This window comes from Filicampus tigris, chromosome 2 (assembly GCF_054856515.1).
Source record: "Filicampus tigris isolate MCC_2025a chromosome 2, RoL_Ftig_1.0, whole genome shotgun sequence".
NCBI classification, from domain to species: Eukaryota; Metazoa; Chordata; class Actinopteri; order Syngnathiformes; family Syngnathidae; genus Filicampus; species Filicampus tigris.
In genome coordinates, this window is record NC_141218.1 from 31,672,984 (window position 1) to 31,699,759 (window position 26,776).

Below are 26,776 nucleotides of genomic sequence, written 5' to 3' on the forward strand. Positions count from 1 at the left end.
TATCTGAAATGGAAAAAAATTTGATTATCTGTTCATTTATACAAAATTTCCACCATGCATTGCTTTAACACTGACATATTTTGTAGTATGACTTTATACGTAATCGTGTTGTTTTACTTGCTCTTATTTATGTGGCGCTGCACACACGCTCCCCATCACTTGCTGCCCTTTCGCGCCACAGCGCGCCATCTGCATTGACTCAATGTGGGATCAACTCGCACTAATGGTTAATGTAGCGGTCAGTGTGAACGTAGCATAATTCTGGCTCAATAGCTGCAATGGCGTTTGCAGTGGTATTAGCCACGGGAGCTAGCGGGATCTTACATCCATTCCTGTCCGTCTAAGGCGGTACTGTATAACAAAACTTAAGCATCGCTAAATGTCAGAAAACTGTGACAAATTGCCACCAAAAGTCATATGCAAATTCTTAATCAAAAAAACAAAACAAAACGATATGCACAATAATTGGAATTTTGTGGAGGTGAGGTCACTCACGTGCTATCCACCAACGGGTTTGGGGCTTTGCACCACCATAGGTACCGACCAACTTACAACAACAATTGAGTCCTATGGGACATGCGCAAAGCTCTGCTGGAGATTGGAGTTGAAACTCCTTCTGACAGGGGATTGCACCAGATATTCCCAGCAGACCTCTGCCAGGTCAGACCATCATTTTCCCCCACAATCAAAGCCTTCCGCTCCTGGGTGTTATCTACAGTTTCTTTGTAACATGATTGCAGTTTTCCAGGATTTTTTAAAATTTTGAATGATGAGGAAGATTCTGATGTTTTATTCAATCTGTAAGGCGGATTGACATAGGAAGAATGAACTCGAGTTACAGTATTCCGTTATATCTAATGTAAAATAAGGAATAAAGTTGCATTAAGATCTCGGCTCTATATTCCTAGACAGCGTAGCTGTGCGTGAGCGTAAAACGGATGTATCCTGATTTTCATGCCGACACAAGCCTCAATGCGCTTGTTTGAGATATTGAATTCATCCCTGCGCCATGCTGGGAGTTCAGGCGTACAGAGGGAGTTTTTCCTTTGACGTTCCTGGCGCAGTTTGGGGACTGAAAGTAGACTAAACTTTACGCCTGCTGGAACCACACCTAAAATTTGTTGCCGGAAATGGAGCACGATTTTGTTCTATTTTGATTTGATCAAACTGCTGGCAGACAGTCTGAGCTCCCTGTACATGTGTGGTGGGTGTCATTTCATTTATGAATATGGTAACAGCATGCATCGAGCCCTCTGAATAACTGAAGAAATCAATTCATTGAATTGAATATTATGATCATTATCTTTATATGTTTTTACAACTCAGGCCATACAAATACATTTATCCGGGGACAAGTGAGATCACACTTGGTATAGGAAGTAAAGAGTTTTTTTTTTTTTAATAGCTGCCAATTCTCTAAAAATACTCTGGAGCCCATGTGTTTGCTTTTGTTATCACTTCAATGACGAATTTAAAATAAAAACATATGTACCGTATTTTCCGGGCTATGAGCCGCACCGCTATGTAAGCACTCTATTTTTCGAAAAGGAAAAAACTTAAATAAGCCGCACCTATGTTGAAAACGTTTATGAACTGTAAATGTACATGTATGTACCTGAGCAGATTCTTTCCTAACAATGCCTTTTAACACTGCGGCAACGTTGCTGATTAAAACAGAAGAGAACTAAGAGGAAATAAACAGTGCATATCTTCATTTCACTGCCGACTGCCGCTCCAGTTTTTCAGCTAATGTCCACCAAACTCCACCATCTATTGTTCTACTACATTCCACATATGCGCCTTTCTTGTTTTATGTTAATAAAGTCAGCCAATCTAACACACGACGACGTGGTAAATCAACAATAGCATTTCACATCGAAACAACAGAATAGACTAACATCAGCCAATCGCATTCATGTGCACTTCAGGGACCTCGAGGAAAACAAAACCAAAGCATTACAGTACCTAATGCAATAACTTAGTCTATGGCACCCTCGCCTGTTGAACTCCTCCACCTGCAGTCACATCCAGTCAATGGGAAATGTATTGAATCGTACTGTCATTCCGGTTAGAGTGCCCCGAGCGATGGAAGAAAAATCCACAGAATAGCCGCACTGGACTATAAGCAGCATGGCTCAAAATCTAGGGAAAAAGTTGCGGCTTATAGTCCGGAAAATACGGCATGTATTTACATGTATGTACTGTATGTATGCATATGGTGAAGCAGAGAGCGACAGAACGTGCCAAGTCTGTGTTGGACCTTGTGAGGAGGAGAAGTTCATCCATTTCATTGGACTAAGAGCGTAGATTTGCAAGATGAGTCAATGGGAGCTGGGTTCAAAATCCCCACTGTCGGAATCTGACTAGCATGCCAGCTCGCTGTGAGTTTGAGACAGTGCTCTAGATGGCTAAAACGGTTTCAGTAACAGAGTGAGGATGTTAAGCGACAACTTTAGGACTTAGATTTTTTTGGTCTATGTGAAAGCTTCTGAGCATTTGTTGGGCTGTACTTTGCGACGTCACCACATCATGCAAAAGCAATTCGTATTTTGAATTGCGCAAAATCGGTGGCTGAGACTGGCCACTTGTGAAATGTTATGGCAGAACCACACAGGCTGCAAGTGCGCAGGCTTGCACAGTTCAGTTGGGCCCGCCCCACCCCTGTTGTAATGGAAAAGCAAAAGAGGTTGTGTGTTGTGGGGCTCTCTGGGGATAATTGAAAAGCGCCATTAGAACCACCTTCGAGAGGGTTCTGAAAAGCGGTTCCATTGTAACCACTCAGCCCCGAAATATTTGAATGAAAATGCAATAATTCGGGGCCCATAAAGAACATCTCTGTGTGGAACCGGGCTAATGGATAAGCGCTTAACCACTACTATAGAAGTTATTATTAATGATGCAGTTTGTAATGATTTCCACAGATTTATCTAATCATTTGCTTTTGCAATAAACTTGTTAAATTAGACTTCCTGGTCATGTATGCCATTCAGATGTTTTTGTGATTTCATGTGGTACGTTAATACCTTTTGCCAGATAGAGATGGAAGATGAGCTTGAACTCTTCATCAGGGAGCGTAAGGCAAGAGTGGCTCAAGATAGAGCTAGTTTGGAACAAGATCCTCCTTACATGGAAATCGAGGTGAGTTGGTCGGTACACGGTATTCCTCAAAACTGGGCTACACTTGTCAAACTCTGACGATGATGTGATCAAATGTTTGCTGTCCACGGACAAACACTCAAATGTTTGATGTTATGCAAAGGCCGAATGCAATGCTGTATGAGGTTTATTTTTTATAGACGTGAGCCACTTTTTTAAGTCATTAAATATATTTTCATTTTCACCTGACAGGCAAAACCTCATAGGAGCTATGGGTCCCTGCTCAAGGAGAACATCCCTCCCAAGCATGAGAAAGGTACATGACTACACACTAATTCATATTGTTGGTTTTCATTTTTCTGTGATGTGTTTGTCGCAGTAAATGTAAAGGAGCCACATCTGCTTATTTGTCATTTGGTATGTTTCTGTCAGAGGAAAGCAGCAATGTGGGTCTTCCCCTTGGTGTGGAGTATGAAAAGAAGAAAAAGAGGCTTCAGCATGAGCTTCGTATGGACTACAGACGCTACATTGCACAGGTGACAGATTTGTAGTGATTTCAAGTGCCCAAATAATCACAGTATTTCTGACAGGAATGTATATTAGCAGGAACTAAATGTTCCTGGGATTGTTGGTGGAAAAGGGGCTATGTTCAACTCCCTGCGGTGTGAAATATCCTCTGTGGCTTGCACTGTTTGGAAATCTGAATTTATGAACAGGGCTCTACTATCACAATATCGTGATATCGGATAGTAAAATTGTCACAGCATGTCACGATATTTATAGCAGCAAATCTGAATCTAAAAGCCCAAGTTGTTTTCCGTTTGTGCCGTTCCAGCACCCTCTGGTGGTTAGTTTATCAGTGTAGTTGAATTTGATGCCACTATGTTTAAGACCCACACTAATCGCCAATAGGAGCGTATGACTGGCCAAGCCAATTTCTTTGTGAATGCTGTTATTTACAAAAACAGAATATTGTGATTTTTTTTTTTTGTTGTTGTTTTTTTTTTTTAAATGTGAGCTTTTTTTTACAATATCGTGAGCTTTTATACAGTATCATGAGGTTTTTATATGTATTGCCAACCCCCCACAATATGGTGATAATTATTGTTCCGCGAGGTTCATATTGAGATGTTCTCGTATCGTGATATTTGGATATTGTGACATCCCTAGGCTCTACACTAACTTTTGCACTGGTAGAACTGATTTGGTCGCACGCCTTTTTTTGTGGAGGTACAGCAGAACCATATTTGGTGATGTGTAGTCATCTCATTTGACATACCATAGTTTTTTATGATGTAAAGATTGGCTAGATATATTTTGCAGTAATAACTTTGTTTGCAACAAGCAGTGGCTGACAAAACAGGTCAGTTATTTTACTGTATATAACTTTAAAAGACCAAAAAAGCAAACGATACCATGGCAAAAACTTAAAACATCAGTAAAAAACTGAAACAATAGCTGAGAGCAAAACAACTTCAAATTTATTTTACTTGTACTAGTTCAACTAAATACTGAAATGATAGTAATTAGTATACTTTTCAAAACTCCATTTTGAACATTCTTAAACACTATAGAACAATTGAACATGAAAAACAAACATTTTTACAAGCATTTCTACATTTCTATTTATATCCTAAACTTTACAAAAGTCTTTGGTTAGCAAAAGACTTGTTGTTATTTAAGACTTTGTGGAGTGTAAAATGTCATTCAATATTAAATGTTTGGCATCCCAACCAATAGAGTGAAGGATGGAGGCCTTGTAGTTTGATTAGATATTGTAACATACAATCGTGATACATGGACCATTGATTGTGATTAAAAATGGCAAAATAACTTCACCCCATCATCATTCTTATATATCAGCTTATATAGATTGATAGAAAGCCAAAATTATTTAGATATTTGAAGCTGTTAACATTTGCTGCATTGAGGTACTTTGTTTGTTTGAGTTTGAAATGTCCGACTGTATTTGAATGCACCTTGCGTCTCTCCGAACGCGAGACGTTTAATGTCATGATCCCGTTATGACCCCTAACCGTTTGAACCACAAAGGTTGAGTGTGTTAAAGAAGTCAACCAAAACATATTTTTTTCCAGAATATGTGCTATGCAGGCCCTCTAGTTGAAACACGGCCTTCTGATTAATATTGCGTTTGTGGAGTATAAGTTAAGCAGCAAAATGCGCCCTCTTTTAGCCATCTCAGGGGGCGGCCATTTTGTCACTTCTGTCGACTGAAAATGACTGAAATCACAACTGCTCAGGTCTCAGATAACGACCAATCGTGGCTCAGCTTCAGAAAACGGGTGAGACGTGATTGGTCGTTATCTGAGGCCTGAGCAACTTCGATGTCATCCAATGTCGACAGAAGTGACAGAATGGCTGCCCGCTGAGCTAGCTAAAAACAGGTGGATTTCTCATATTCCACAAACGCAATATTAATCAGAATGCCGTGTTTTTTCCATATTATGGAAATAAACATGTTTGGGTTGCCTTCCTCTTTAAAGATAATGCAAATATTAAATCACAAGCATTTGCCTTTAAAGATAATGCAAATATTAAATCACAAGCATTTGCCTATGTGACACAAATAAGCCAAGTGATCAGACTGTGACACACGATACATCCGTTTCTGCGTTTTAAGATAGCGGTCCTTGGAGGCCCAAACGGCCATATACATATTTTGTTTTGCAACAGTAATACTTAACAGTAATTGTAATTCAACATAAAACACTGGATGACAAGCGCGCAGTCTCAGATTCCAAAATGCGGGTTGTGAATGCCTCAGTGAATGGGAGTGAGTTGAATGGGAAGACGTCATATATAAAGCAAAGAGTGCTAGTTAAGTTAGGTGGCTGTTAATGTGGCAAAGTACTCACCCAGACTTTGATATTTATTTATACCGGAACGATGGAACAGACGAGCTTCCGCATAAAAACAAACGTGGAAGAATTTAAATGGTGAGTTTTGTATCATTGTAAAAATGTTAATGAAATGAAACTTTACATCCCTCGTTCTCTAGCAAAATGGTGTCCTCAGACAGCGTCCCCCTTCACGGAGGGATGTAGGCACTCTGACAGAAGCCCATAAGGAGTCTCACAGAGCTCTTTCTCCTCCTGAGAGTCCCAGGCGCCAGGTCAGACAAGAGATGCCTTTGAAGCAGCAGTCAGTGGAGGAGCAGTACACAGAGGAAAAGCTAACAGAGGTCAGAGGTAGCAGGCAAATGGGGTTGGACGGCAGTTACGAGAAGACACAATCCAAAATAGAGGAGGGCAGGTAGTTATTAATCACAACTTTTTGACTGTTTCTTTTTATGTATGTTTTGTGTCCATCTTTTAATCAAGTTTTTGCTTTTTCCCAGGGAGGGGAGTGAAATTCCTTCAGGTTTTATCATCCAAGGCAGACGATCAAGAGCACTGAACAAATCTGCTGAAGCTGAATTTTCTACTGGCCTCTTAATTGGTAAAAAGGACTTGCAGAACTCTATTAACTTTAACCTTTGCCAACAAGTTGCCTTTTGACTTTCAGTAGACTATTCTGAACAAAATACTCGGAACAAACCCTTTTTTCAGGAGAAATTGATACTGATGAAACTTTACAAAGGAGGAAAGAGCGCTACAGAGTGGAGCTGCAGGAACAAATAGCTGAACAACACAGAAACAAAAAGAGGCAAGTCTTCACTAATCTTGGTTTTGACTGATTTATGACATAATCTTCACACAACCAAAATGCGCTCACATGTAACACGGAATTTGAAATTTTTGGAAAACTGGAGGAAGAGGAGGTTGTTGGCATAATGCTTGTTGGACCGTATATGTGTGAGCCAAGACGCTCAGCCGGATGTGTATATACCCCCCCCCCCCCCCACACACACACACACAGTGCCCAACATAAATGAGTTTACCCCAACAGGTTTGTAAGAACAGCTTTAGTTTCCTTTCAGAATCAAAATTTTCTGTGGGATACTATACTACAAAATTCTCCCACAAGTGTGGGCCATTGAATGCAAACAAGATTTGTTCATTTGTACACACAAAAAAATCATTTTCTTAACAATTTTATTAAACGTGTTGCACAAATAAGTAGACCCCAAGAAAAAAAACGGACAACTTGTTCATTCCTGGCCTAGCAGACATGTTGCTGTCCATAAAAGTCATACGAAATACTAGATAGTTGTTTTTGTTGTGGGCTGTATTAATTTGTTGCATTCATTGAAAGGGAAGTCAACCCTAACTAGGGATGTGCGCAACTAGTCGTTTAACCGTTTAACCGTCTACGACTTATTAAACGTTTAGTATTTTACTAGTCGGTTAAACGCTACGTTCGCTGTATCACGCATCTTGTTCCTCACGCCTCTGCCTCTGTCAACAAGCTGAGCACCAAGAGAGAGAATTGCTTGAGGGCAGACGGTTCGAAAAATTAATGCTGTATATCGAGTCTGAGTACGCGGTGCCAAGTCGCAAAACAATAACGCCCCAACTCGAGAGTAGCCATGACCAAATGAAAGAGGAGATACTACGAGCGCTTGAGCGGGTCAGCTATGTGGCCAATGCCTTAACTACAGACGGATGGACGTCCATAGCCACCGAATCTTACATGACTATTACGTGTATAACGTATGTGGACGAAGGACATCTCCGCAGTTGTGTGCGTCATGCGCCTTGGAGGAAAGACACACAGCTGAAAACTTGGCTGCTCTCCTGCGGAGTGTGATGGGTACGTGGTCACTAGAAAATAAAGCCGTGGCCTGTGTGCATGATAATGCACCCAACATATGGCCGATGAGACCCTGCTGGACTGGGAGTCGGTACCATTACTCATTACATTATTCATAATAAATGCCATGCATTGCATTGGCAAATATAGTATTTCTCTTTCAATTGTTCACTTTTATTCAGTCAGTTGTTGTTACATCAATATAATTTAAATTAACAAACTGTCCTTAATGTTTGGGCTAAAATAGCCCCAACTGTAAATACACAAAACATTTGCATTTTAAACTTTGACTTCAATATGTATTAAATTTCAAGTTTTCTTGCTTATAGACTAGTCGACTTGTCGCATAAATAAAATTTTAGACTAGCCGGCGGGCAAATTAATCGAAATTCCCATCCCTAACCCTAACAGTTTTTTTTTCAAGAATATGCTCTATGCAAGCCCACTAGTTGAAACAAGGCATTCTGATAAATATTCGTTGTGGAATAAAAGTGAATCCACCCATTTTTAGCTATCTCTGGGGCGACCATTTTGTCACCTCTGTCGACTGAAAATGACATCACAACTGCTCAGGGTTCAGGTTACGACCAATCACGGCTGACCTGTTTTCTGACGCTGATTTCAGTTAAGGCCGTGAGGTTACACATAATCACATGGGGAGAGTTGCCCTTCCCGAGGGTGGGCGTCCAAGGGAGTATAAAGAATAGGAACCATTTTGACGAGGCAAGGATTCTTCCGCAATCTCACAGAGAGAGGTCCACAGCTGTGTCTTGAGATTTCTGACATCCATTAAATAGTTCAACGGAGAATAGTCATCTGGTAGTTACTGTTAGCATAGCGAGCATTAAGAACCAGGTAAGGGTTCCCCCAGAAAAAAAGTCTGAAATCAGAGAATTTGGACAATTTTTAAGTTTAAAAAAATGGTTCTAAATGATGAATGGGTTACCAAAATAGTTGTTTAATTTGACAATTGTTTTCCGATTTATTGTTGCACCTCTAAAGTATTATGTTTAAACATGTTGTATTCTTTGTACAGGGAGAAAGATTTGGAGCTAAAAGTTGCTGCAACAGGGGCAAACGATCCAGAGAAACAGGTCAGCATACATTACCTGATGTTGGGCTGCACGATGTATCGTTTCAGCATTGTCCTCACAATGTGCTTGTCTGCAATAGTGACATCACAGGTCCTGCGATGTAGGAGGCAAATTAACTCAATGTGTTCTCATCTAAATTTAAGGGGTACTTGTACCTTTTTTTTTATTATTGTGTATCTGTACAGTTTGACAGATATCAAATTATGCTCCAAATAAGAGGTAAATTGCTCTTGCTTCATGTTATTTGTCACTCCCAGCTCTAGTTTACTGTAAAATCAATGATCAAACCAATCATATGATCCTCTCCGTTTTACTTCACATTATGCACAGTTCATACAATCTTGCAGGCTGAGTCAACAAGAAAATTGTTTCCAGTTTGGCAGGAGAAACGCAAACTAGTTTGCGTTGCAGCAGCAACGAGCTGTGTGGTGCATCCTCAGCTCCATGTGGGAAACTGTATGTCATATGATCTAAAATCCACTTCCGGCCATGCTTAGTCCAGCCCTTTTTAAAAATTTGTCAGCCCCCGCCCCCGCCCCAAAAATGGGCATCCGGCCCCGGGACGGACTGCCCAGCTCTGGTAGTGCAAAAGAATTGATCAGGGACCATATTTGTGTGGGCCGGTGTCAATTTTTAGTTATTTCTTTTAATCTAAGGTTTTGTTTTTGTTTTCCAATTTATTGAGTTTAATGAATGAAAATCTAGAATTGTGATACATGTTCATACTGCAGGTCAATTCACTTTTTCTTTTAACCAATATGACATGTATCTGATTTTGTTTTGTTTTTTTCATGTCAAGGTGTGAACAGTAAAATTCAAATGTACCGGTATTTATAATCCAACCCAGGCCTCTTTTGTATGTGGATATCAAATAATCAATCAAATACTGTTTGTATCTGACGCGACTGCAGTCTGGACATTCAGATCGCGTTCATCCAACCTCTACGTCATCAAAAGGCAATAATGTCACAATTGTTTGATGAAACAGAGAGTGCGGAAAGCAGTGGTGGACACAGGAGCAGAGAACAGTCGGTGACAAAAAGAAAATGCTTTGGCACTGATAAAGATATGGGGCAGCAATCATTCGGAGCACAAAAGCCTTGAAATCGCCACAAATGTAGCTATATTTACTGGCGTGAACAACATGTGACGTGTTCTGTGCACTTGCATTTCACTTCACGGACGCATTCCGTTCCCGTTAGAAGTCACATTTTGTTTTAGTGACGTGAATGCCCACACAAAACGATAAGATTAATCGGGCATCATATCCTGCGGAACTGTGAACATAGTGGGCAACGTAAAGGACATGTAGTGTTCGGTCCTCAGCTCCATGTCACAAAGCTTTTAAATGACATTTTCATCTCATGTCACAAAGCTTTAATAGCAAGCCCCTGTCAAGGTGATTCACCGAGAACTCAAGTGAGATGTGTCAGGGCAAATGAGACTTTGAAAAGAGGGGCTTCAGGACACAAAGGAGGGGAAAGACAATGTCCATGACATACCAAAGCTACACAAAGAAACACAGACTTTAGGTTTGTACAAGCATTTTAACATGATCCAATAGAAAGTAGCAACCAAACCTAGCTTGACAAACAAATCAATGCTTGTTTTGGAGAACTATCAAATTGGATTGATTACATGTTGACAATTTTGAAAACTGTCGGTCAATACTGGGCAGATCGCCTATGCTTATACCTAACATGAGCTGGTGGGTGATGTTCTCATTCGTAGCAAATGTGTTGTTTGTCTGTCCCCACACATTAGCCCAACCGAATCAGGCAGTTCGGACTGAACAAGAGAAAAGAGTCTCGGCTGTTGGGGCATTCCATGTTGGGACAGAGCGAAGCATCATCCAGTTTACCGAATGATGACAGGACTGCTGTTCGAGACAGGCTGATGCCTCCACCCAGTCAGCCCCATGTCGCCTTCCAGGCTCCATTGTTGGAGTGCTATGGAGGTGGGCTAACTCCTGATAGGCAGCCTGTTGGCCTCTCCTTCCCCAGAGCTATGGACACTTCCAGGTATACGTTCAGATGTATTTTGTGCTAATTTCTTTGAGATACTCTCAGATTTCTTTCATTTTTTTTTTTAAGTTTTGTTTTTAGTTCGACCGGCCCATTGCTTCATATCTAAATCATTACAACATGACAAAAGGATTTATTCCACTTTGTATCATTCTTCAGAATTCCTTTGCTCCCTCCTCATCCCGCTCACATAGTCAATGAAGCCTGCAGTGGTCCCTATCGAGAGCCCCATTACAATTACAGCAATAGAAACCTGCTCGACCCAAACTTTGCCTACTGTGAGTACTAAACTCTTCTGTAGAATAGGAGCCACTCTCTCATCTCAGCCACAGTCAACTTTCAGCATTGGACTATTATCTCCCTCTATAGATGGTCATTTGCCCTACCCTGCTGTGGGACTTCCCCTGTCTTACTATAACATGCCACCGGGTGGAGCTGTGCACAGTCAGCTTGGTGACACAAGCCCCCAAAGCGGAAGCAGTTTACCGGAGTCCTCACCACAGTAAATATCCTCGCTTCTCTATTTGAGTCAGTTTAGCAGGAGAACCAAATCAACATCATATTGATGTGCTTTTGACAATACTGTCATCTTTTATTATTGAAATAGATGATTATCAACTAGGGTTGCAACTAAGGATTTTAATAATCAATCTGTTGAATATTTTGTTGATTAATTGATGAATCAGACAAAAAAAAGACTTTACTATTCCTTTATTCAAAAACATTACATTAGTTGGAATTGAATGTGTGGAAAATCCACAGACATAAATTATGAGGCAGTTACCGGTTTGGTCCGTAACAGAAAATCAGAAAATCGGCAAAAATCTTCATTGTTTTCTGTATTAAAAGCAAATGTATTATTTTGATTCAACACAAAGAAAATCAGTCCATTTTCATGGGGGATTATAGACTCAGATATTTACTATTGAGAAGCGGGACTTGTGAGTAGTTGGACAATTTTAAATGAAAAAAGTAACTAAATGATTTATTAGTTATCAAAAATAATTTTTGATTAATTTGATCATTGATCACTTGTCGATTTAGTTATTGCACCTCTAGTATCAAGAAGTGTGCATTTGACTTAAGACAACATTAAGTACCATGTTATTAACTCTTGGAAATTCTCATTACTTTAGATCAACAAGTTAAATGGTAGAGCAATAAAATGACAAAATAACAAAATGACCTTTACGGTGTAATTTTAATTTTTTCTCTCTTCCTGGCAGGCCCAATACTGATACCGTTACAACAGCCCCCCATACTGGGCTTTTCCTTTCAGAGAGACCCAGATCAACCAGGGAAAGGACTTTGAACTATGGAGAAGCCCTGAAAAAACAGGTAAGGGCTACTGTAGAAATAATTAGTTTTCTTTGAACCTTTCCACAAAAACAATACACTGATTCTTTTCATTTCTGTTGTCATTGTGCCTTTGGTGAAATTGTGAATATTGCTGCTGTAACCATTTAATTTAACTCGGGGATGAATAAGGTGTGTATTTAGGCCGTATCTCATTGAGTGGCCAAGGTTTGCAAGTGTGTGTGCACCCAGCGAAGGTTGGCATTTTTTTTTCCCCCTTTTTTTTTTACTCTCAATTTTGTTCTTATATTTAGGGAAAATGAATTTATTAGAAGCTAAAGAACACATCTTAACCAGGGGTGCCAATAATTATGGAGAGCAGTGTTCTGGAGCAGCACCATATTGTGTTAAATGTTGCCCACTCGGCGTCCAATGCAGTCAACCTGGAAGGGGGACTCCCCCATCTGCGGCCCCTTCTCAAGGTTTCTCATTTTTCCCAGATTATTATTATTTTTTTTTTTTTTTTTTTAGATTTTCCTTGCCTTCCTGGGGTTAATATCATCGGATGTTGTTAATATATCTCCTTGAGACTTTTCTGTGATTAAGGGATTTAAAAATACATTTGACTTGACTAACATTTTTTGGGACGAATGTTATGGACCAAACCAGCAACTGAATCATCATCAATTTATGTTTGTGCATTTTCTGAATTGTTAATTTGAAATAACCCTTTTTTTTTTCTATACGCCGATTAATCGATTATTAAAATAATCTCATCAGCCTGAACATCATGGAGAAGTCACGGCAATTCAAATCTCTGTTGATGAAACATGGAGTTCTGCCCATGTTTTATTTATTGATATAAATTTCGCTCAAACAAACTTGTGCTGTAGTGTTTTAACACGGGAATTATTGTATATAACCTGCACATACTTTATGAAAATGTGAAGTGGTTTTAAAGAGAAGTTTGAAGAGGTTGAGATTCATTCATTACATCTTAGTTTGCAATATGTTGGCAGAACGATGCCAGAGAAAGGAGCAGCATGCTATTGAACAAGGTAAAAAAGATTGACGAGCTAATCCCCAGTTCTAAAGACATGTGATCATTAGGTGTTTGTTAGACTGTCAGATGTTAAATGCCCCCGTGCCACACCAACACTATTCCTATCCTCCTTTGTCTTCTCTGTAGTGCCTCTCATCTTCTGTGTTGTAGGATCCTATTCCTGCCTGAGAGCATGTTTTATCCTTCAAGAGTGTTCTCCCATGTACATACAGTAAACTTGAAGGTCCTTTCAAAAAGCCAGTTATTTGACTTTAAATGCATTATTGGGGTATTTTCTGGGTCCTGTTAACAAAAAGAGGATACCGTATTTGTGTTTGGTGTAGCTGGCACCCATTTTGCCGCAGTATTCAGCACAAAAATTGACTTCTGTTGTCCGGTGGTACTTCTGTTACGGTAGCGTTAAATATTGTATCTAGCCATTATTTGACGATTATATGGACAGTATCTTAAATTTAATCTTTGTGGGGAAAAAAATCGCAGCCCAAAAAATTTTAGTCAGACATAGTAAACTACCCGGGAGGAAAGGCAATATGACTCCAAATTGTATTATGTGCTGTAGTTCTGTTGCTACTATGGTAGTAAATTTAATGTATGGTCTATTTGTTCAGCTGGGATAGAAAAAAAAAATGAAGCGTCAAATCAAAGAAGCGTCGCTGGTTTGAGCATAAGGAGCACTGCGGGATCCCCATCTGACAAAAGCACTGTTTATTTTGAAGATTCAGGAGCAACAAGAGCGGAAGCGCGTCGAGAGGGAGGAGCGGGAGCGTTACGAGGCCAAGCTTGAGGCCGACATGAAGAGGCATCAGCCTTGGGGGAGAGGTGGAGGTGGAGCCCCACTCAAAGATAGTACAGGAAATCTCATTGGTGTGTCATACTGACACCCTCAAAGCTTTGCCTAAGAATATCCAATTTGATAACCACACTACACTCTTTTGTGTGCATCTAATAGTAAGCCTCTGTTTTCCCGTGGTCAGCTGACCTCAAGCAGATGCACAAGTTGAATGAAGAGGCCCACAGTAACCCAATGGGGCAACAGAGAGCCCCAGCTGTGATGGCCACCTGCCCAATTGAGCCCCCCGACTCCAACGACAGGATCTCTGGTACTGTATCAATATGAAGGATCCATGATAGCTGGAGCGCATATACCGGTAGTTCATAATCCTTAACTGAAATCTTCTACTTTCGCTATCCTGACTATCTCGGCCAGTCTTTGTCCCTGTCTCTCTAGCTCTCGAATTGATGCGGAACTGTCAAAATTATTTTTGGACATCTAACATTTAGCAAGTCAATTTACAGTATAGGCCCCTAAGGTTTTCTACTTGCGACCACAAAACCTCAGGTTAGAGGCCACTGTAATCCTAGCAAAAACCAAAACCTTCATCTGGAGCCCTGGAGATGCATCATTACTTAACATATATTGGTAGCAGTGGTGGTGTTGTTTTAACTCCTATTTTAACAGAACACTAATGTTGAAGTTGTCATCGTTTTACATACCGCATAGAAGCACAAATGTAGAAATTGTGCTGTCTTTTTGTTCTTCTAAATCTGAATTCCAAATTCACTCACTTGACTTAGAAAACAACCAAAATCATGTAACCAGTATTTTGAAGCTCCTTTCATTCTGCAGGCCACCAGATAGACAAGTTAGTCGAAGATGCTCACAGTAAGCCAGAGCAGCAGCAGAGAGGCCCAGTTGAGGTTGCAGCATGCCCAGCTGATGATCCCAATGACAGGATCTCTGGTACTGTAGCAGAGACAAGTATCCATGACAACTGTGCTATAACGGGTGTTGGTAATACTCTTCAGACGCTATAGCCTTCCTCTCCAAACTGAGAAGAAAATGACAGTGTGACCATGCTTGCAATACATTAAAACTACATACAGATTGTTTCATACAACACTGGCGGGTTGTGAGTAGGACACACCGCCACAGACAGGTCAAGTCGTTAGGTGGTGGAGGCACTGATTGGTGAGTGTGACATTCTGTGCCAAGTCAAGAAACTTGGTTGGCCAAACAAGATCTGGACAAATTGAACAGTCCACTTAAAGACCAAGTGTGAAGTAATTTCTGAAAATGCCAAATGAAATCTTAAGTAATTATACATTATGCAAAAAATAATGCATGGAGAAAAAAAAAATCATTTCTACTTCGTATATTTGACAAAGTAACAGTTTTTCAGAAGTGAGAGCCATTACCCATTTATTCCATTATATTCTGCTAGCACCGAGATGTCATAGTGGGTTGGTGTCCCACATTTTGTCACTTCTGTCGCCTGAAAATGGGTAGTTGTGATGTCATTTTCAGTTGACAGAAGTGACAAAATGGCCGCTCCCTGTGATGGCTAAAAAGGGGTGGATTTTGCTGCTTAACTCATATTCCACAAACACAATATTAATCAGAATGCCATGTTTCAACTAGTGGGCCTGCTGGGAACCTATTCTTGAAAAAAACATGTTTGGGTTGATTGATTCCTTTAAGTTAATTGGATTGATTAAAACTGAGCAAATAGTATACAGGTATGGCTGATTACACTAGGCTGACAGCCTTCTAATGCCTAAGGAGGCCTTAATTAATGTGCTTAGATTGAGTGAGCTGTAAGGTTGCACATCATGCGGAGAGTCTCCGTGCCATCCCTGCATGATGAGATTGTTAGCTGTTGAAATTCTTCCACTGCACCTTGTCATAAACGCAAATGCAAGTACCCAGCATCAGGGCTGGGTGCAAAGAGTTTGTGGCTGAGAAACATGCTGCTGCTAGAGACGCCTTCACACTCATGTCAAATGAGGCACAGTGAGACAGGGTGTGCCCTTAGATCATAAAAAGCTCACAAATGCGAGATTTTAAAATATATTTCTTTTTATGAAGAAAAATGAGAACTTCATGAGAGCAGACTCGCTTGCTAAGAAGCTTAAAAATTGAGCGATCAATAATTTCTCGAAAGAAGTCAAGGTCATGAATAACCAGACTCCACTGCCTACAGATATTAAGGGTTTTAGTAACCCTGAAAAAATTGTTCAGGTAGGGTCCCAGCATTATTAGAACAGTTTTAATTGTGTTAAAAGCAATAAAGTTCTTATTGATCATGACCATATTGGATTCACTGGAGAAAAGACATTTAGGGCAGCAGATCTCTATAATGCAATTATTTAACATGCTGGAGGATTCCAAAGCATGTGGTGCGGATTGCATGACTGCAGCATATCTCAAATCTGTCAGACTCAGCCTGTTTTTTTTTATTGATGGTATCTTGCCCAACTCTATCATATGTCTGCACTGTTAGTGCCAGTAATTAAGACAAGGCTGGAAAACAGAATAGTATGGACAATTATCGACCAATTGCCATCATTTTGTCCAAAGTGCTGGAGAGAATCCCGTTAGCAAAGCTGGAAATGTTTCTACTTTCCACCGATAACCAGAGATTGTATCTAAGAACTCAATTCATCCGTATTTTTATGGCTTATTGATGCAACTACACATACAAGTCAGAGAACCACATAATAGAAGCCCTGGTCGGCCCAATGAAAAGCTGTTACTGATTTACTTCTAATCTTAGACTGCATTGGTGCAATACTTTACATACATTTGAATATGTACACTTTCTTATGTTTTATTATGTTTTTCGTTTTGGGCTTGAGACTTTCTGCTTTAATGGACCTGTGTCTGCATTAAAGAATTACTACTATACAGTACTCTAAAAAAATGTCAACTGGTTATTAAAATAATAGGAAACGAGAGAGGCTTTGATAAATAAACATAGTACAATTTCAGATTCCATCCAATGAAATCCTTTTTTACACCAGGGACCAGTTGTATAGACAATTGTATACATGGTAGTACAGAGTTTACAGTGACATATGTGCCCGATCGGAACCATTCATGGATGGGGAAGGGTGAAGACGTATATTCCCAATAAGGATGTATGTATATACTCTGCTCCAAAAAACAAAACAAAACATAAAAATCTTACCTGCAGACTTGAACCAAAATAGAGGTTGGGGACTACTGGAGTAGATTATGGATGGATGGAGAAAACTGATTATTTTGGACATAACTACTTTTGGACATGCATGTTAACTTGTGTTTGTGGCCGTTGTACGTTCCAGTTCTTAGACTGGGAAAGAGTGATGTGTGGTTTTCATTTTACAAATAGAAGTACAAATGTACAAAATTTCGATGTTCTTCTATTCCTGTACATCAGTTTTTTTTGTTTTTTTTAAACAACCACATGCTTTTAAGACAGATTTTTGAGAATTTAATTTCACTCGTTAGAGACCCTTGGGTGATCTTGAGCGGCTTGAGAGTGACAAAAGCCCTCATCGAACAGTGAATGAAAAGTTCCAGCGAGGCTGACTGCACAGCCGAGAGTGTGGCCGCTTTGGAATGTGCCATTTTGGCTGTTGCCTTCCAAATTGGATGGCGCGTTGTAAACCGAAAATCTAGGGCACTCCTCATCCAAATAAATGTGCACGTCTCATTTCCACTTCATTTCTGTAAATATCCTGACTGTTGTTTATGCCTCGCCCGTCCTAATCGTGTTCAGCAAAGAAGCAATGTTTTTTTTTTTGTTTTATAAGCAAAGAAGCGGTGTGCGCTGGTTCCAGCCTATGTAGCTCTGCTGACTTCCACATTTCCTCATTCTCATATAAATCAGCCACGGAGAGGTTACTCCTTTTGATATGTTGAAGTGGACATTAGTAGAGATGGTCACATACATTTTGGTGCCAATTGATCGCCGTTTTTGGACGTTATAAGCAATGAAAGTACAATGATTTCCAATGGAGAGTTTGGAATCAGTCCCTCGCGCGACTCGGGCCGAACAAGGATACAACGGTAGGGGGCGCGGCCATTCTGCTCATTAACAAGGGGCGTTATCCATAGAGTCACTTATTTCCTAATTTCTCCCAAATTTATTGATAAAATAGAAAATGACAACTTTTTTCATTTTCCTGATCAAAAAATATATCAAATGAACATGTTAGTGAAAACGTGGCCATTCCGGCCCCACCGTCCCTTTAATATCAGTACACAACCTCTACTGCGTTAGTAGTATCGACAGTATTTCACTGCGTTAGTAGTATCGACAGTATTTCACTGGAACAGGAGGCAAGTAGTGGCACGGTTGCCCTCATTTCATTGAGTTCACATAATTACAGATGCCATCAAAAATTAAACTTTTTCAAATCTGGATTTGAGGCCGTTGATGTTTCTGTTCTGTGAATCGGAGTGATGTAAAATTAGAAAGGGTCACTATGATTGAAACATTTGGAATAATGACACTGGTCAACAGCAAATTTTAATCAGAAGGGACTTAATGTCCCTAAATGTCTTTTTGTTGTTACTTTTCCCCCCTAGAACATCAGGTTTTTGAGATGTTCTTTTTTGTTTGTTTGACCTATAAAAGCTTGTGCAATGTAGATTTTACCAAGCGTTGTAATTTATAGCTATGACATTTCAGAAAAAAAATCCACCTGTTGCTGAACGTAACGCTTAATTCATAAATATTACTAAATATATTATGAAAACCTGATATACCGGAGATAAAACCAACACAGATTTGGAATCAGTGCAAAATTATTCATCAAGAGAAGTTTATTTGCATCTCTGATCCCCCCCCCAAAAAATGAGTAAAATTTTGTTGACCTGTGTAATTTTTTAGCCCCCTCACTGTTGCCGTTGCAATTTTGCTATTATTTTTCCAAGGTCCTCAAGCCATTTTTTTTTTCAACAAACATAAGCAAAAAATAATAATCTACTACAATAAATATCAGATTATTATACATACGGTACATGTGTTTGGTCTTATAGTTGAGGCTTGCGCTAAATAAAGGCAAATGAACCATGAATTAATTTGAAAAACAGTTGATTTATCTGTTTCAATTAGACTAACCAATTTGACTTGCTGCCTTTTCAACATACACAACAACCTGACAAAATTCTACTAAACAAGTGTAATGTAAACAAAAATCATTGAATCAGATTACAACAATGATGCAAACAAATCTGTGGCTTTAGCACTTCTTTTCATGTTTCACAAAACATGTAAATGTGGACTGCATTTGTTAAGCGGTGAACCTATATGAATAAAATAATGTACGATATGTAAAAAAATAAAACCTACTGACCGAAATGAAGCTGTTCCCTCCGAAAATTGCAGCCATTTTGATTTGAAAGTGCATTGTACTACATTATGATGTCAATTTGAATTTGATGAATGGTTCAGACCTATTACCAGCTTGACTTTTTTCTTTTTCTTTTGTAGGTTTCACCGACGTTCAAACGCCCCAGTTTTCCAGGGGCAGTGTGTTTACCAACCAGCCTAGCCCGCAGCAACTTGATGAGCAAGACCAGTACAAAGCTTACCTGAAAAAGCAGGTACTCTTATCTTTTGAAGCAATGTTGGGTGAATATGACATCAGATACATTGTCTGCGAAAGGTTTTTTTTGTACTGCTAAATGAGGCTAATGTAAATAAGAATGTTGTTGTTTTTCTTTTTCTTTTTTTTTTAAATACTACATTACTACTTCAAATTCCAAGATCAGAATTGATATTCAATTTTGGTTGTTTGACCTTAAAGACCAAGTGTGAGTGGAATTTTGCTACACTGCATACAAATTTGGATGTATATTCAGGTCGTTTAACTATCATCCAGACTCTCTTGCACCGAATTTGTGTGGCTGCCCTTGTAGCGTTTAGCTATAGTCTAAATTCAGCCACCATTGCCCTTCACAAAAATTGGCCTCATCCCTCCAATTTCTGGTGTACCTCCTCGCTAAAGCTGATTTTCTTATTTGTAATTGAGGTAATGAGATTTTAAACTGCCTTTGTTTTCAGATTGAGGAGAAGATGCGTAAACAGGCAGAGGAGAGAGAACGGAACAGACTGGAGGACGAAAAGCTGGAGAGGAAGGTGGCAGAGCAAATGGCTCTCCTCAAGAGGGAGTATGAAGAAGAACAAGAGAAGAAGAAACGGAAGGCGATAGAGGTGAGGTGCTTTTTGTGGAAAGGAAAAATGCCACAAAACCTCATTCGGGATTATTTTGTGGTTTGGGGGAAATCTGCATCACAGCAAAAGGCCAAGGAACAGGAACGGCTTAACCTGGCAGAACAGAGGAGGATAGAAGCAGAAAGAAAGAAGACTGAAGAGAGGGAGAAAGCAGCGCAGAAGAAACGTGAACAAGAGAAGCATGCTCAGGTATGTTGACTCTGGTCACCGCTTGGTCCCTTGTAGCCTGCGATTAAGAGACCCATTTTCGTTCGACGTCATCATTAGCTGCACACGCATTATTGGTTCAAAACAACGGGAGACTTGGGTCTGTGTAGCACAAAAGATTTTTTTTTTTTTAGCATGGAGTTGTCGTTTTTGAGTAGTTTCAAACAATATGGCTGTTTGAAATACAAAACGGCTGTACGAATTGGATGGAGTGGAAAGGGTTTATTTACATTTTTCTCAATTCAAAGACGAAACAGGCCATTTCAAAAAAATCGGAGGAGCCTGTGGCTCCCAGGTATTCAATGTACAGACTGGACTGATACATAATCAGGCATTGGTTTAACCTGACCTCTATGTCTTGAAATATTGAGCAAGTGGTCAGGAATTGTGGACTAATGGTCCACAGAGTTTGCTACTATTGCTGAAGCAAGTAACTAATAGCTAACTCATTCAGCGATGCGCTTCGGTGCACACTCGCTCCATATAACTCAGACTCTTAATTCGTTAGTATTATTATTTGTGATATTTACCTTCGTCGTTTTTCCTTGGGCATGCGAGAACACCTCAACACCTTTCCGTTGCCTTTCGGTGCGGTTCCACATAGATCGCCGTCACAACAATTTCACCCGTTTCTTAGTTCCTTTTTATGTAATAAAACAGACTAGCTGGCTACATTACTCGCCCTCCCATGCAAATAGAGTTATCTGTGAGGAAGTTATTCTCCTTTCTGTTGACAATGGTCCCAGCAGGGCTCGCACGTACAGGGCTTGCAGTTTCTCCATTAAATAAAGCTGAACATCTGGCCACAGTGAACATCATCCTCCCACTCTGTAATCACATAAGGATCGGAAAGTTGCATTCCATTCTGGCAACACTGATTTTTTTTTTTTTAAGTGATTTTTGCTATCCTTTACAGTTAGTCGGCTTGTGTACATAACATACTTCGCCGTTCTTTCTGCGCCAACAAAGTGCGCATATCCTGATTATATCGTTTTTGTTCATAAACTGGGTCTATTGGGAGTACAGTATCAAGTGCCGTCAAAGAAAAGTGTGAAATATTTGAAAAGTGTTGCAATTAAAAGTCACCAAAGGTTCTACCAATTAGTTTTCCCCGTGTGTCATTCTGTATGTATCGTTTATCCTGTGACTTTAGGTCCACCGGGAGTCATCTGCTCCAGTGCCCACTCAGCAGAGGAGTCCCAGGTCAACCATTGTTGAGAGCCGTCACTCCACTGCCCCACTGCATGTGAGTCTCACACATGCGCAGACAAACCATATAAACGTAAGAATGTGGACATGATTCTAGGCTGCCTACAGTGTCTGGACAGAGCAGGAATTTGCTTCCATTTTATCCATCTAACATGTTTTCTATCTTGTAACTTAGAAAACAGAAATGCCTTTCTTTCTCAATTGTTTCTTTCGTTCTGGTTGAAAATGTGACCCCTTTCACTTGTTCTGTTTATGTCTTCAGGAGCAATCTTTGTCTGGTCACCAGTCTCCCCCTGTCCCTGCTTGTAGGAATCAACTACGAGCTGCAGGTGCACACACGCACACAGTGCTTTTTTTATTCGCAAAAAAACTATTAACTGCTTTGCATCCGACCTTTAGGCTATATTTTGGAACTGTATTCAAAGCCCCTCTATTTCATCTATGTGAACTTTCCTTGATACTCTGCTTTCATTCACTTACATGCGCACTTACACAAAGAAGCTTCTATGATATGCATCAACGATTACGAAGTGATTTGGCCATGCATGTAGTGGTCTGGTGACTCTGGTCCCAAGTAGTTGGAGGTTCAATGAATTGGTTAAAGGGATCCGAGCTGACACGATCTATTTTTCAATAACAAGCTCAATTTTTTTTTTTTTTTTATCAGGAAAATGATATTGGTTTGCATTTTAACTTTTGTCAATTTGTTTTGGAGACATTAGTACAAAACAAACGTTTTCAGGAACGCCTACAATTAATGAGCAATTTGACCACCTCGCTGGAAGTCCGGTGATCTTAAATCTTTCCAAGTCCAACTTTGATATTTCGACAAGCCGACCTCCGGGGCTTGTATTTATCCGAAATTGACGCACACGGGCCGGCCCACTCGCACGGCGACGCCGCTGTATCTCTGGCTGGACAGAATTAAAGCGTTCACTCTAACTGGTAATTTAAAAAAAAAGATAGAAAAAACGATAAGCACTATATGTTTGATTTTGCGGAGGTGACATTTGATGTTGATAAAACTGAAATACAGTATTGTGTGCCGCCCGCGTTTATATTTTCACACTTTGAAATGGACAAGAGTAGGAATGTGCAAATGAATTTTAGTGGCAATTAATCACTTTCAGACACAAGGTGACAAACTAAAACAAGGAACAACACGGATCAAGCCTCCCTTGATGACGTTGACAGCCTGAGATGGAGAACAAAAAAAAAAACACGCCCCAAAATGTCATCTCTCTAGCAGCCAGTCATATTCACCACCGTGGTACTGTATGCAAAAGATCCGTCTGTAGTTGAGACCGATCTCAAATGACCAAGCTCTGATTTTTGAGTCTTTACAGAACCACTGTCAGCATTTTAAACAAGAAGAATGTACGCTTTGTTTGAAGGAGAAAAAAAAAAAAAAGTGCATTTTGTGTTCTTTTGCGGTTGTCACAGAATTGACAATTCTATGTATCGTTTCTGTTTGCAGTCAGTAAACTTGACGTGTACAGCGAACTGTCAGCTTTGCGTCGGCAGCTACGCGCTGAGCAAAAGCGACTTGAGAGTCGTCTGCAGCAGGGGGGTTGTGATGAAATGGACTCCGTAATGACTGGAAGGTCAGACCTCTTCTTTTACTCATCTGTCAGTTCCAGCCTAGCTGGAAGCAATTTAATGAATTGTAGGGTCCATGGATGTCCTGATCCGATCAGAAATCGAGGCCAATGACCTGATTCTCAGCTGATGCGGTATTAGGTGAAAAAGATCGGTTTTATTTCTTATCTGAACATTGAAAGGTCGCAAAGCGACAAAATAGTCGAGCAAGTATCTTGTCAAATAGAACAGTAATAGCTTAGTTTTGTATGTTATGTCTGAACACTCTTGAATTGTCCCAAAGTGTGACTGTGAGTGTGAATGGTTGTTTGTCTTTGTTTGCCCTGCGATTGGCTGGCAATCAATTCAGGGTGTGCCCTGCCTACTGCCTGAAGACGGCTGGGATAGGCTCCAGCACGTCCGCCACCTCCTCACGAGATAGGCGGTTCATAATAGTTGGATGAATGTTTGTTTTGGATTTTTTTGTAGCAGTGTAGTAACAATAACAGTGAAAAGCAATTCATATAATTAGAACTAGCAATGCACTTTTTAGATAAAGACCGCTTTATCCTAATTTCGTACTGAGCCGGAAGAACACTACTTAGAGTGCTCACCAACGTCATTTGCAGTAAACATTGAGGTCATTGGTTAGAATAAATAATGAGCCATGGTAAAATAATATAAAGCAATACTAAAATGGCTGAATTTGTTTTGTCTATTACAGCTTGGTAAATTTTAGTTTAAAATTGATTATAAAATGTTCCTCTCTTCATTAACACAGACAAGGACGTCCACAAGTGGATGTTTTCAATATGGCGATGCTGCGGCTCCAGGCTCCGGTTCGAAAGCCCCGCTCCAGAAACATGGGACCAAGTAATCTGCTCCAAATTCATGACTCGCTTCAGCTCGATTACACAGGTTGACAAACTTTAGCTGTTAATTGCATCCTTCCCAGAATTGACTGCTGACTGGTTTGTATGTGCATGTCAGATTGTGAATCCAGGCTCAGCTCCATCGAGATTGAGGGGATGGAGAGAGTGGGTGTGGCCAGCAGGAGGAGGCGGGTCTACAATGATCCACGTCAGAAGCTCAGTAGCCAGAGGTCCACCTACACGAATGGTCAGAGAACAGTGCTTCTTTCTAATTCCAAATGTAGATAATGTAAACTTTGAGTCCTTGTGATAAAAAGAAAAATACAGGAATGACTCAAGAGTTAGGTATGGACACATGGACAAACAGTCGCAATGTTGAAAGGCCTTTCCACACCATCTGCCGCAGACGTTGACGCCACATGCAACTGTGCCATGGCCATGAAGAAGGGAATTTAGTTCAAATGTGTTAAACTGGAAAAAAACAAAGTCCAATATTATACTTATATCGATTTTAAGGTACTTTTAAGAATAAGAATAAGAATAAGAATGCCTTTATTGATCCCACAGTGGGGAAATTTTCATTGTTACAGTAGCAAAGATATAGGTCACACAGGGGCGGCGGCATAATGTGGCCATTAATGTATAACATTGACGGCAAACATTTAGAATCAAACCTATGTAGATATACGCAGTAACATGTGTATATACACATGTGTATACACACCAACCTACATCTACATAAAAAATATGAGGAACACTCATTTCGGCCTGTACATAGTACAGAGGAAAAAATACTCTAAGTGACAGTGCTGCAGTGCTGTAGTGAAATGTAAGGAACAGCATTGGATAAAAATAAAACTAGACTAACAGTAGTGGGGAATGTTGAGTATTGCACGGTATTACAGTAGTGGGGAATATTGGGTATTGCACGATACGAGCTCAGGTGCAGGACTGCACAATTGCACTAATGACCGCCAGTTTGTAGAGACTACACAATGTTCTTGTTAAAGAGTCTGACAGCAGAAGGCAAGAAGGAACGGCGGAATCTCTCCTTTGCACAGCGAGGGTGTAACAGTCTGTCACTGAAGGTGCTATGGAGTGCTGTTAGGGTGCCCTGGAGGGGGTGGTCCGGGTTGCCCAGCATTGATGACAGCTTGGCCAACATCCTCCTGTCCCCCACCGAGTCCTTATTAATTTATAAATGTGTTAATGGTCTTGGGCCATCTTATTTATCTGATTTGCTTTTATCATACCAACCCTCGCGGATCCTGAGGTCCTCTGGCGCCGACCTTTTAATTATTCCAAGGGTGAGGACCAAAACGCATGGCGAGGCTGCATTCAGCCATTTTGGTCCTCACCTTTGGAATAGCCTGCCAGAGGACATCAAGTCCGCAGAGACCTTTGATATTTTTAAGAGAAAGCTCAAGACACACCTTTTTAGTTTGGCTTTTAACTAATTTTAAGTAATTTATCTTTTCTTTTGATTGAGGACTATTCTTATCTTATTTTACTGATTTTAGTTCTTAGACTATACTGCTGTTTTGTGCAACGGGTCATCTTTTTATGTTGTGTTTTGGATGTTTTACGGCAATTAAAGTTGTATTTTTATATATGAAAAGTGCTATATAAATAAAATGTGATTGATTGATTGATATACTGCATTTGTTTGGCATTGGAAACGGTGTATTTCACAAATACGCAGCTTGTTCACAAATACGCAGTCTTGGTTGTGAGGCTTTGTTCCATCTGTAATTTGTGGAATCAGTTTGTAGATTTGACAGTTGTCTTCCTAAAGTGAAAGAAGTGAGACAATTTTTCTAGTTGTAAATGTGATCAATTTGTCCTTGACACTTGTGGAAGCCATAAAATAGACATTTTGTGTTTCAGACTATTTTGACGTATGCCCTACTCATCAAAACGATCTGGTGAGCGACAAATAACGGTTGCTTTGTCATCCTCAGTATTTATCCTGTGAACTTCCTGGAAACTTTTGGCGTGGAGTTAAGTGGGGGGTGTCTGTGTTTCAGGAGAGCGTGACGGGGCGACATGCAAGAGGATCTCTCCTTGAGTCGGACAGCGCTTTTCTTGGTAAGAGAGCTGTGCTTGAACTGATTAACTCAAAAATAACAACATGTTGTTTTCAAGAGGGAAAAATATTACTCTAAAGCATTATTGTCCGTATTCTCCATGTTGTTAAAGAGTGGCATAAATACAGATTGGCCTGTGGTTAGGTTAGACACATTTTCTGTTTTTCTTTGTGTTCAGCCCCCTTGGGAGATGCTTTTCCTGTGCCAAGCTCCCCAGAGGCTGAGGAGACACCGCTCTCAGCCCGGGAAAGGAGAAGGCTGACCAAACAGTCCCAGCATTCCCTGGTGCTCACCTTTTCATAACTTGAACTCCACGTACTTCACCCATGTTATTCGTCTGTGTCCCTGTGACATGTGCACTGTCATAACTCTACATTGAGGAGCCTTATTCATTACTTAATATTTTCTTTCTCATCCTCTGATGGTTAGGAACTAGACAACCCCGCCTACTCAGGTAGCAGAAAGCAGAGAGAAGGGGAGTCGAGCGTCGAGGAAAAAAGACAGGAAAAGATGTCCCCGCCTCGTCGTGGCAA

General features: G+C 40.2%; 1 protein-coding gene across 6 annotated transcripts in view; it reads left to right on the forward strand.

Annotated features, from left to right (window-relative positions):
• LOC147152048 (centrosome and spindle pole associated protein 1-like) overlaps positions 1-26,776 on the forward strand; it is a 30,262-nt gene that overhangs the window by 3,033 nt on the left and 453 nt on the right. For 2 of the 6 annotated variants that reach the window (XM_086023544.1, XM_086023543.1), the window contains exons 2-28: positions 3,034-3,138; positions 3,349-3,412; positions 3,529-3,632; positions 6,116-6,369; positions 6,455-6,555; positions 6,666-6,766; positions 8,850-8,903; positions 10,668-10,924; positions 11,087-11,205; positions 11,297-11,429; positions 12,154-12,265; positions 13,243-13,281; positions 14,003-14,150; positions 14,261-14,386; positions 14,914-15,027; positions 19,547-19,659; positions 20,120-20,269; positions 20,354-20,479; positions 21,651-21,743; positions 21,969-22,035; positions 23,184-23,310; positions 24,066-24,202; positions 24,275-24,403; positions 26,044-26,081; positions 26,184-26,244; positions 26,422-26,528; positions 26,673-26,776. The exon at positions 26,673-26,776 is cut by the window's right edge and continues 8 nt beyond it. In XM_086023544.1, coding sequence (XP_085879670.1) covers positions 3,040-3,138; positions 3,349-3,412; positions 3,529-3,632; positions 6,116-6,369; positions 6,455-6,555; positions 6,666-6,766; positions 8,850-8,903; positions 10,668-10,924; positions 11,087-11,205; positions 11,297-11,429; positions 12,154-12,265; positions 13,243-13,281; positions 14,003-14,150; positions 14,261-14,386; positions 14,914-15,027; positions 19,547-19,659; positions 20,120-20,269; positions 20,354-20,479; positions 21,651-21,743; positions 21,969-22,035; positions 23,184-23,310; positions 24,066-24,202; positions 24,275-24,403; positions 26,044-26,081; positions 26,184-26,244; positions 26,422-26,528; positions 26,673-26,776 — 3,077 coding nt within the window. In that variant the 5' untranslated portion in view covers positions 3,034-3,039. The remainder of the gene's footprint in view (positions 1-3,033; positions 3,139-3,348; positions 3,413-3,528; positions 3,633-6,115; positions 6,370-6,454; positions 6,556-6,665; positions 6,767-8,849; positions 8,904-10,667; positions 10,925-11,086; positions 11,206-11,296; positions 11,430-12,153; positions 12,266-13,242; positions 13,282-14,002; positions 14,151-14,260; positions 14,387-14,913; positions 15,028-19,546; positions 19,660-20,119; positions 20,270-20,353; positions 20,480-21,650; positions 21,744-21,968; positions 22,036-23,183; positions 23,311-24,065; positions 24,203-24,274; positions 24,404-26,043; positions 26,082-26,183; positions 26,245-26,421; positions 26,529-26,672) is intronic. The other 4 variants (XM_086023546.1, XM_086023545.1, XM_086023548.1 and 1 more) reach the window with 3 other exon arrangements.